Here is a 12551-nt window from a genome sequence, read left to right as displayed (position 1 = left end):
TAGTACTAGTACCATGCTTCGGTTGGAGGTTGAGAAGATGAAAGAAGATATTTGTTGACATTAGACTTGAACTTCTGTAGACTGTAATTTTTAGGAAATACGTATGAAGGAAGGTTGTTCCAGAAAACTGCAGTTGAATGAATAAACGAGAAAGATGAAAAGTTGGTTCTGTGAGTTTGAAGTTGGACAGTAAATGGATGTTGGCAGGTGGCAGCACATGTTCAGACTGTTTTGAAAGAGAGAGCAAGAATTATAGAAGACAATTCAGAAGAACAGTGCCCATGGAAGTATCTGTAGAAAAGGCATGCAACAGAAACAGTACGTCTATGAGACAGCGAGTGGAGAGACTCTGTTAAAGAGGAGTCATTAATTAACCTAACTACCCTCTTCTGAATGGAATCTAGAAGTCTGAGAGAGGTTTTGGGGGCACCGCCCGAGATGTGGGATCAATATTCTGTGGTAGGGCGGATTTGCGATTTGTACAGAGTGAACAACTGTTTGGAAGAAAAGTAATGCCGAGAGTGAAAGAGAAAACTAAATTTTTTTAGATGCAGAGGAAGCAATATGCTTTATAATGTGCTTGTGCCAAAAGAGATATATCATTTTGCCTAGAAATCGGAGCATCACCAAAGATAAGCATAGGAGCAGAAGAATCCTTATTGCGAGATATAAGACAAGATTGAGTTTTAGAAGGATTTAAATCAACTAAGTTGTCTTTGCCCCACTGGAGAATTACCTGAAGATCGGCATTTAAGGAATTGGTAGCAGATTTTCGAGAAGTTGAAGCTGATTGAGCAGGGCAAGGTTTCTCAAAATGGAAAGTAGAATGCAATGTGCTATCATCGGCAAAACTATGGATAGGATTTCCAGTCAATGGAAGAAGGTCTTTTCCTCTTGTATTAATATACAAGAGGAAAAGAGTGGGGGGAAGAACTGAACCTTGGGGGGATACTAGCATTAGTGGAGAAGTTAGAAGACAGAGAGCCATCTAACATCACCCTCAGTGAGCGATCAGAGAGAAAACTGGATAACCAATTACAAAAAGGAGTTGGCAAACCATAAGATGGAAACTTGTTTAGAAGACCTTTATGCCAAACATAATCAAAAGCCTTTGAAATGTCAAGAGCAACTGCTTGAGTGTCACCGAACTTTTCCATTCAATGGTCCATAAATGAGTAACATTAACAAGAATATCACCAGTGGATCGACATTGATAGAATGCATACTGACAATTGTTGATCGGGTGGAAGGTTTCTGGTTGGTTAATTGATTTCTCCATTATTTTTTGAAGAGTAGAAGTAATTGCAATGGGACGATAATTGGATGGGAGGGATTTGTCACCCTTTTTAGGAACTGGCTGGATATGAGTAAATTTCCAAGTAGAAGGAAAAACTTCTTTGGAATAAGAAAGTAAAAAAAGGTAGCAAAGAACAGGAGTAAGTTCAGGAGCACAGGTTTTGAGAACATGTGGAGAAATACAATCAGGATCTGGAGCTTTCTTAGCATCAAAATTCGTCAAAATCCTTCTGACATCCTTTTGACGGAAGACCACAGGAGGCATTGAATGGAGTGTGTTGGGAATGGTGGGAGGTGTTTTACCAAGATCATTAATATATGAGTTGGAAGAAAAATGGGATGCTAGCAGGTCAGCTTTATCCTTGGCTGAAGTGACAACAGAACCATCTAGTTTTGACATTGTTGGGAGCAGAGATAGGCAAAAGTTGCGGCCAATAGCTTTGGTAAAAGACCAGAATGCTCAGCTACCATTAGGGCAGAAGCAAGTTTTCTGCTCTTAGCCTGTTCAAAATCTAGTTTGGACTGATTAATAACTGCTTTACAATTGTTGCGAGCTTTGGTATAGGCAGAAAATGAAACTGAAGAATTGGAAACAAGCCAATTATGATATGCAACATTGTTCTCTTGAACAGCTTTAGCACATTTATTGGAAAACCAAGGTGTAGATAAAGGATGAGAATTTAAAGTGGAGTGGAATAAAGGATTCCATTCCTACAAGAATAATTTCACTGACGTGATCTGAGCAAACGCTGACATCAGAAGTTTTGAAACAGTAATCCGAAAGGAAAAGAAGGAAAGAAATCTCGCAGGTCATCCCATTTTGCATTCTGGTAATGTCAAACAACACAAGGTTGGGAATAGTCATGAGTTAAAGGCTCCATTGGAGAGGAGACAATCACCAAGTTGTGATCTGAGGTGCCTAATGGACCACTCACTTCGACCGTGTACTTGGAAGGGTTGTTTGCAAGAAAAAGATCAAGCATGTTGGCTGTATGGTTAGGATTGGCCGGTATTCTTGTAGGTAAATGAACAATTTGTGCGAGGTCATTAGTAATTGCAAAAGCCTCAGCATCTCAACCAGCTGGGTCAGTGTGACTAGAAAACGGAAGCCAGCTGGAGTTGTCGAGGAAAATTACCTCACTGTTAGGATATTGGACTGGAGAAAGTCAAGTTGCAAAGAGAGGATGTCAAAGAGCTCCAAGTGATTAGTGGAGTTGGGAGAATGGTAGAGACAACAGATGAATGAGGTAGAGAGATTTTAAGCCTGAGAAGGTCGAAAAAAGGAGATTCCAAATTACCAAGTCTCTGACAGGGAATATTGGAACTGACATATGCACAAGTACCACCTTTGAGGCTAAAGGAATCGTACAGAAAATAATTTGGGCAACTGAGATGAGCAGTAGTTGAATCAATCAATAACTGAGATTCTGTCAGAAAAAGTACATGGGGTTTGGCAGACTGCAAGTGGAAATGGATGTCGTTGAGATTAGAATTAAGACCACGTATATTTGTGAAATGAACTAGGAAGTGTTTGGGAGGTTTAGATCCTTTCACTGATAAGCTTACTCTATTAGTCTGACAATTCATGGTGTATTCAATAGTAAGAAAAAGTGGGGGAGGGACATGCTGTATGAAGTAATGAAATTTTTGGATATGGCGTGCACACGTTAAGAATATACCCAGATCCTTGACATAACGTGGCCTCGACAATGCCCCCTGCATACACACTACTCGGACTCCCTCCAGTCACCATCTGGCAGAGTAGATGTAGCAAGATTATACACTAGCTGATCCGGATGCCTCCTGAACAGTTACCAATAGGTTTGGTTCAGTGTACTAACTTGCAGCCAGCCTGCAAACACCGTTTTAGAGCTGTACCCTCAAAATGTAAGGAATATTCGATCTCGCCATGATGTTCATCATAACCTCAAAAGCCATCAGTCATACTGCATGATGGAAGAGATGGGGAAAGGTTGACCGGAACTTAGCTCTGGAGTCTAAACATGGTTTCCACCACTTCAAGCCTCCAATAAGCAAAGTGGTGGTATTGCACTGGTTGATGAGAGTCATCTACCACCTAGTATTGCCTGGTAACACAGAGGGGCAGCATTCCTCCATGTGGTTTGGGCTCCATACCTCGACCCCTGCTTACGTTGGTTCACACCCGGGTGGTCACCTACAGTGTGCTTGTGCATGGAGGTTATACCCAGGATTACTAACAGTCCCACCATCATGAAGGTGCAAGCAGAGGATTTGGCTATCACAGGCCGTCTGGACTTCGCTGAAATTGGGTCCACTTGACTTGAATGTCACCTGAATATCAGTTCCATCAGCATTTTAGACTCCCACATAGCAAGTACAGCTTGACTGGCATATCTGAGAGAATTTCTCTGACAACCTCAAGCTTATCGACAGAGCCAGGGAACAGTTAAGTTATGTGTAAGAATTTTTATTCTATAAAAACTCTCTCAGTGAAGAGTAAAATGCATTGAAACAGTGTACCAGTTTTCCATCTCTTTAGATTAAATACTGTTTGCACTTAAAAGCTTACATTATTCCTAGTTTGTGTAGCAGTCTGGATTTTCTAGTAATAATAAAAAACTACCTGTTTGGTCAACACAAGTGTGTGAGAGAGAGAGAGAGAGAGAGAGAGAGAGAGAGAGAGAGAGAGAGAGAGAGATGTATTAGAGATGGAAAACTGGTGCACTGTTTCAATGCATTTTACTTTTCATTGAGAGATAGTTTTTTTGTTTTTTTTTTTTATCTTCTGAATCCATCTGTGTATGTGTGAGACATATTTATATATGTGTGTATATATATCTCACACACAGAGATCTCTCAATGAAAAGTAAAATGCATTGAAACAGTGCACCAGTTTTCCCTCTCTTTAGACTAAACACTGTTTACACTTAAAAAGCTTACAGTGGCAAAAATGGAATTTTATATACATAGACATGGAAAAATATATTCTGTGCTACACTTTGATTTTTCAGGAACTCATCAGGAGTATAAGTAGGAACTGCTTGTATATGATATTTTGCATGTTATATTTTTGTATGCTAGTCTAATATCTACATTTTATTTAAATGTATTTTAATTTCAATGTATTTTTATTGCATTAAAGTTTGTTTCATTTTATTGTGTTCTTTCCTGATGTTTATTTATTGCACTAATGCTTATTTTCATTATTCCTATGACATAACAAATAATAATAATACAGGTGCAACATCCTAAAATCAGTTGTTGAAAACCAAAAATTAAGATATTCAATTAAAAAATTTTAGACCCTGAGTAATTGCTATTTGGTGTCAGACAGGGTTGTGTCAAGTTTTGGCCTCTCACAAACTACATACAGTGTTCAGTATGTACACTGTATGTAGTTTGTGAGAGGTGCATGCATTGCATGGTGAAATATATTTAATATATTCAAAAGGCCACTGTGTGGAAATAGAGAAAGATTATGATAAAGCAAGTTGCGAAAAACAAAATTACACAAAAAGGGAATACTTTGGAAGTCTTGGGAATACTTGAAGAAATGAAAAAAGAATTTAGACTGAATTGGGCTGTCTGGTACTGGAAAGAACAGTGGACAGGCAGGGAAAAGAGTTGTGAAAATATATGGTTATAAGAGTAGAATAAGTGCTGGCAAGTGGTATAGAATAAATGTTCCACTGAACAAGATAAATGAATGTACAACTTATGATAGATATCAGCGGAAGTACAGGGCAGTTAAGTTGATATTATGAAACACTCATTATGTATTTCATGTACAATGTAAAAAAGGTGTATATTACCTCTTAGTTATTTTTTTTATCTGTGTTCTGACTTGCAAACAATAGCTTTCATCAAATATATTATTTAGTGTTTCTGAGCCTTTTATGCCATGTCCTGCTATATGAACTTCATTTGATAATTCATACTTGGTTAGACCATGATTTCTTGTCTAGGAACCTAGAACAATTTAAAAATCACCAGTCTCTGGTTTTTGGGTCCTTGCACCTGTACTTTAATATTGAAGTATTTGTTAAAATATTGATTTTTGTTTGTGTGGCCTGTGATCATATGATGCAATTGTCAACAAAAATAATAAATGTTGCCATGTTTTGCATTCTTCTCATTAGTGTAATTGTGAACAAGCTCACATCCTGACAGAAAAGTATTTTTAAACCTCATTAATGTATATGAGATTTAAAAATATTGATTAGCTTTCACGATATTGGGTAATAATAGAATTGAATGAATTGAACAGATCCTAAACTTTTAGTTAAGTTGTGAAAATATTAATGAAAATTTTTCATATTTGATGTATTTTATGTAATTGTTGCTGTGAAATATACAAGTTATATTTTCGTAATATCCTCAGTACAAATTTTTCTGTCCAAAAATAAAATAAAATAAAATAAAAATATATATTGAATTCCTAAATTGAGTGTTGATTTGAAATAAATTACTATTTTTTTTACAATATTTACAAAGCTTGAATTTTGTAAAATATATTTTGTTTGTAAATATTTAAGAATTAGTATGTTAAAAATTTTATGCATTTTCTCATTTTTGTTTTGTTTATTAAAAAATAATGAACTTATTTTCTTAAAAGTTTTAACATTTACTATTTATCCATATACATTGTTGCTAGTTGTAGTTTGAGTTAAATGAAAAGTGCTGAAAATTGTATAAAATTATAGTGACATCGGATTTTATTTTATGTAGTTGAAAGAAATGCATTTACGTAGACAGTAAGCTCTCAACAACTAGTGACGGATTAATGTATATGTGGATTTGAGATAATGCAGTTTTGTACTTGCATACCAAAATTTTATAACCTTCATTTTTTTTTTTTTTTTTTGTTGTTTTGTTTACAACATATATGTGGTTCAGTCCTGTCTCTTTAAACAAAAGAATAGATACCACCTCCTATAGGTCATTGGGGGGGGTCTAGTAAGTAGTGCAGAGGGATAGAATTTGTTTATTTTTACCCTTTGAGTAATGCACTCCTTAGTATTGTATATACAGTGTTGTATATGGATATGTCACCACCTCTGTAGATTTTCATGTCTTTAAAATTTATTTTTGCCTGATGTACCTATCTCTAACTGTTCAATAAGCACTGAAACTGAATGTGCAGAAGGTAATGGCAGAAAAGAAGATTAAAGTACATAATAGACTTCATTGATTTATGTTGCATAAATCGAAATAGAATTTTTTTTTTAATACATTTTATGACCTTATTTATTGTCCCCCCCCCCCATTTTCTGTATGGGTTCTTAGTCTTGCCAAATGTGGTGCTCTTCAGGAACATATCCCCCCTTTGCTAACCATGGGGGGAATATGTTCCTGTACTTTTAGTCAATAACACTTGCTGTTTATGAAGGTGCTTTGCTGTATGGTCAAGTTTATATCACTAATTTTTAGTTTGTTTTTATTGCTATGATATAAAATAAATAAAAATCATCTAATTATTTATAAAAGCAAATATTATTAATTTAATTTAAGAGATTTTGAGTGATAATTGTTACTTGCTGAAATTTTTATTTGTACTTTATAATCAACTTGGCAAAGAAAGAAAAAAAATTACATACTTCGACTGGAGGATGGGGGAAGAAAATCATTATGACATATTTGCATATTAATTTTTGCAGCTACATATATAGTATTAATATTGTCAGATATATATTTGTATATATCAATATCTATTATATTTCCTGTGTGTAGAGTGTTTACTGCCATGTAGAAAGCATTTGTGACATTAATTATAAGTTTTATAATTACAGTTATCTTTTACATGTATGCATAAATAAAACCTGGGAATTCTTGTAGAAAAATATTTTTTTAAATGTATCATTTATTGGCAATAAAGATATGAAAATTTGTTTCAGCGTTGTTTTCATATATATATATATATATATATATATATTACAGTTTTTATCTTGAATTTAAATTTCATAAAGAACATATATCCAAAATACTCTGCTGGCTGTAGTTAAGTTTAAATTGTTCCGTCTCAGTTAAAGCTGTTGTTTGTGTAATACAGTAAATGTACTGATGTAGAACTGAGATTTCATATAAATTTGCTGGTTGGGAAAAACAAATTTATTGCAATGATGCCTTACCCACATAAATACCTAAAAAAATTAAAATCTCCAAAATTTTTGGTAGTTTTAACATTACTTATACGTATTTGCTTGTTAGTTGACTGTAATTTTGCACATTTTGTGTTTAGAAAACTTTTATTTTGCCATTGTCTGGAAAATTCCAAATACTTTCATAACATAGATAGTTTATGAAAGTCAAGTTGTCTCTGTGTTGTGATAGTTTTTAAACATGCTTTAATAAAGCTAACCAAACTTTCTTTTCATACAGGTTTCCTAAAATTATAATTAATACATGGCTACCTAACCCCTCCAGGTTTGCAACAGAGTATCAGTCTTTTTGACTTGTGTGACCCCTTTGTCTCAACATCTTAACATAGTTTTTCTCCATTTTTTTTCACTTTTCAGCAAAATAGTAAAACTATATTAAAAAATTAAATTTTTAAAAATTCTGCAGATTTATTATTTTCATCAACAAATATGACTAATAAACACCTGAGAATAGTTTGCCATGCTGTAAAAAGAAATTAAACTTTTTAAAAATTAATATAATTAAAGATTTAAAATAAACATTACTGTAATTTTGCCAATATGCTGTCAGGGCAATTTGTCTGCTAATATGATTCAATGAAGCATTGCAACTTGAAATATTTAATATTCTCGTAGCAGAAGCTATATGACTTTGTGAATAAATTTAGTAAATTGTGGACTTAGTTTGGTGGCCAGCTCACTTTTTATCATGAATTCCCAAGACCAAAGTGTGTTTTCTTGTGGCAGTTGAAATTGAAAGTCTGCTTGCTCCAGATAGAATTCATAGATAGCAAGTTGACAACTGAGTTTTCAGCAGTGTTAAGTTAAAATATTTAACATTAATACAGTTGTATACAGTTCATTATTCATTAGTGTTATTTAGTGAACAAGTATTTTGAAACAAATTCATGTCACAAAAAAAAGTTTTAGTACTTCTCAATATTATTAAAGATAAAGAAATAGATATTGTGCAGTATGAGTTTTATCAATTTAATTCAAGACTTTACTAGATGTTATTATGAAAGAAGAAAGAACTGATATACAATGGTCTTTAGTTGGGGAACTGACAAGTGCACAAGGAAACTAGTTTGAAATATAACAAATTACCTCACCTTATGCTTGGCATTTTAACAATTTGCTAAGTGGTGGGTGGGAAGAAAAAAAAAAAGAACAGTTCCTATTTTTCTGGTGAAGTTTTTGTAAATGCCCTTCATAGTCAAGGCAGCAATTTTTGTTGCTTGTTTGGAGAAGTCTGTAGGAATTTCTAAATTCTTCAAATGAAGCCAAGTAAGTTGATCTCAGGCAGAGGAAGTACGTTCCCCACCATGAGGTATTCCAATTCCAAAATTTTTTTTTGGTCTGTATTTCTTGTGATCAGTAAACCCCCCCTTCCATATAGGAAGAGGCTGGTTGCCTTATAGTGGATTGAAAACTTTGAAGATTTTTTAGTCATTGCTGTGATAACATGTTCTCAGTGGCACATTATACTTTCATGGGGTCCTAGGCAAAATAGAATTTGGGGGCCCATCTAAAGAAAAAACTAATAAAGTACATTTTCAATTTCATTTTATTGTGGCAACAAAACAAACAAATTATATGACATAACTAAATATAAAATTCCATCAAAATCGTTAAAACCATGTTTGAAAAAAAAAAAACATAATTTTCAAATTGTTGTTATTGTTATTTGTTTTTTTTTTTTTTTTTAGGAGCATTAGCAACTAAGGCCATATTGTTCTGGGGATATGTGGTGGTCATTCCCTGACCTTTCCGTATTTGGTGGTCACAGGCTTGAACCCCAGTCTAATCAAGAAGTGTGTACTACGCACTGCTTGCTACTGCCCATCTGGCTACGTAGTCGGCAGTTTTCAAATTAATCTTCAAGTAAACTTCGTTGACTTTGGCAGGTAGAAAGTTCAGTTCCCGATAAAAATCACTTAAAATATTAGTAAAAAACAGCAGTGAGTTTTTGAAACAGTGATTTTGCCCCCCCCCCCCCTATGATCGGGGCCCTAGACAGATGTGTTTTTTTTTTGCCTATAGGATAAGGCACCACTGCATGTACTGCACTTTTAGATAGCTGGTATATTGATCAAGACCTTATTCATTTATTATTTATTTATTTTTTAATTCAGTAGTGCATTATTATAAAATTAAAAAGGGAGAAATTAATGAAAATCAAAATAAAATATGACTATACAACACCTCACTCATTAGGAGATGGCAAAAAATCACCAGTTGTGTAGGAATGTCTTTATGTAGATATCTGAACTTCTCATTAAAAGATATTCATGCCACTCCTGCATTACCTTTAAACTGTGAGTATATTGCATATCTTAAATTTTATATGGGCGCCTCCGTAGCCAGGTGGGCAGGAGCAGCAGTGCGTAGCACACAACCTTCTTGATTAGACCGGGGTTCGAGCCAGTGCCCACCAAATACGGAGGATGCGGAAAGGTAAGGGAATGACCACTGCATATCACCGGAGCAATATGGCCTTAGTTGCTAATGCTCCTAAAAACCAAATAACAAATTTTATATGATAAAAGGTCATTATATAAAAAAGTGGGTAAAGTCTGTAATTTATGCAAAATTTCACATATGCAAATGCATTTTGAGTCTGTGGAAATGTATTTGCTTATATTTGAGTTCAAAAGCCTCTCTGGCAATATTTTGATAATTCAAGTATAAGACCAGCTAACCGAGTTTCACATACTATTGCCGTAAGAGGTTTATTATAATTGTTTTATCATTATTGTGGTAAGTCATATCCATATTACTGAATTTATAATACTTGAACACCTTTATACTGTTATAAAGATGTTCTTAATGAGGAAGAGTGAATGATTTCTCAACTGCCTTTGTGATTTTTAACATTGGTCTATTTTTATGGTTTTTATCTGTATAATTATTCTATATTTATTTTATTGTTTTAGAAATCTATGCTATTGATTTAATTATATGATACAGTGGATTTTATGTTAACCCATTGAGTTTGCTGTTTAGAGCAAACTCAGTAGGTTAATAGGTTAACTTGACTGTCTTCAAACTAGTATAAATATTGGTTTGAAGACAGTCAAGTTTATGACAAATTATACCTAGCCATCATGGTGCCTTTTCATAGAAATAGTCTATGAGAATAGTCTACTGTACTATGAGAAAAGCGTCGGGACTAATTTAAGTTTATGTGAAAGAAAAATACTATTTTTGTTTGCATGAGAAAATAAATGTTTATTGACCCCATTGCTATAGAGATAGCCTCAACACCAGTACAAACAAAAGCCAGGAATTGTTTCTTATAATATAATTGATTGTCTTGTTTATACCAATGTAGAGATTATTGCTACAATGGTAGTGAGTTCCATAAACAGTTAAAAAATGTATAGTTAAAGCTGAAAGTGCTGTCTATTTACTCATAATTTATAGCAAAGGCTTAATTTGTTCAGCAGTCAAGGTGAGTGCTGAACAAATTAAGCCTTTGCTATAAATTAATTATGAGTTCCATAAACTTAATTGTTTTTCATGTGTAAAATTAGTGTTTCTCTTTCTTATGTACCTAAATATGAGTCTAACTTTTAATTAAAGATTAAAATCATAACTTTCTTGTAAACTTTCCAAGGTTAAATAGTGGTGTTACTTTGAACTGATAATTTTTTTTTTTAGAATGAATCTTCATTTCCAGATGAAAATCAAATTAAATGTGCTCTAATAGTTATTATAATCACATTATGCATATTTTATATTAAATTTCAATATATTACATTACAACAGTTTAACAAAAAATATTACTATGTAAATTTTTGTTGTTTTTCTTTGCATTGGAAATCTTAAAAGCATATATTAAAAAGATGCTTTGCCGAAGTTAAGGTAAAGTGGTAATGCAAGGTAGTATTACGAGTGGTACAGTTAGGCTGTTTTTGGCCATAGTATAATGAATATTCCCATGTCTAACCTTTCTGGAACAACTTTTATTATTGCTAGTCTCTGGGTATATTATTATACTTAGATATTAACACTGTATGAAATTATTTTAGGTATGAAGGATTAGCATGTCAACCCAGGCAGTTCTTCAGAATATCCATTATTTTCTTGGCACAGTACTTAATAATGCTTGCTTCTCAGGAGACTGGGATGTACAGTCCTATCAAAATGCAACACAGTGGGCTTTGTATTGTGAAAAGGTGAGGTTTTAAAATCACTAGAGAATGATATTAGATTATACAATATACCATTCTATGTGAGCAATAATTTTAGGCATTATTTGCAATTGATATATGTATAAAATGAAATATGTAAGTATAAAACTAATTTATTATGAAAATAGCATCGTTATTATAAGACTGGTACTGTACTGATTTTGGTATAGGAGATAGATTTGGACTCTTTTTGTTTTTTATGATTAAGTTGGGTATATATATACATATATATATACAGGGTGTCTCAAAAATATTGGTACAAACGTTTAGGGGAGGTAGGTAACATCTTAGGGAATGTGAATCGCATAGGAACCCATAACCGGAAATGTCACGGAAAAGTAGTAGCAGAGGCACAAGAAGCAGAAATGACACCAGACAGTAATTAGTGGCAAACATTTATTTGATCTAATATTAACAATGGAGTACGAGATAGATGCATTTCATGATGTTACAACAGATGCTCGAAGGTTCCACCATGAGACACGATGCATGCGGTTATGTTATTTATGTGAGGTTTACTGAAATTCTCTAACCGTGTTGTGCGAGGATTGCCGCAATTTATCAATCGTGTTAGAGCGAAACGTGTTGTAGAAGTACCGTGTTATACGGGGGTTGCCTGTACTTTAAATTTGTTATGGAAGTTGTTCTTTTCAAGTTTCCAACCCATTTAAAATTTTTCACAATTTTGTTCATATTCCTTTAGTTTTATCAACTGGTCTTTGCTTGGGTTTCTTTAATTTTATCTTGACATTATTTATGCAGTTTTTCCTATCTATCATTGTGTTTCAAGAAGGTGAATCAGAAATTCATGTGCCTGTATGTATTCTTCCCATCAAAACTATTTCTGTAATTTTTATTATTCCTATAACCATCAATTATCCAGTACAGTAAACCCCCACTATTCGCGGTATCTGTATTCGCGGTTTCACGTATTCGCGGT

At 33.7% G+C, this 12551-nt stretch overlaps 1 protein-coding gene across 2 annotated transcripts in view; it reads left to right on the top strand.

Moving 5' to 3' along the window:
• LOC150090787 (uncharacterized) overlaps nucleotides 1-12551 on the top strand; it is a 124420-nt gene that overhangs the window by 77195 nt on the left and 34674 nt on the right. For both annotated transcript variants that reach the window (XM_090372729.1, XM_090372718.1), the window contains exon 2: nucleotides 11450-11596. In XM_090372729.1, coding sequence (XP_090228855.1) covers nucleotides 11465-11596 — 132 coding nt within the window. In that variant the 5' untranslated portion in view covers nucleotides 11450-11464. The remainder of the gene's footprint in view (nucleotides 1-11449; nucleotides 11597-12551) is intronic.

Source organism: Mastigoproctus giganteus, chromosome 1 (genome assembly GCF_048544385.1).
Source record: "Mastigoproctus giganteus isolate SK-2022 chromosome 1, ASM4854438v1, whole genome shotgun sequence".
NCBI lineage: Eukaryota > Metazoa > Arthropoda > Arachnida > Uropygi > Thelyphonidae > Mastigoproctus > Mastigoproctus giganteus.
Note: the sequence above shows the minus strand (reverse complement) of the source record. Positions and strands in the feature narration are given on the sequence as shown.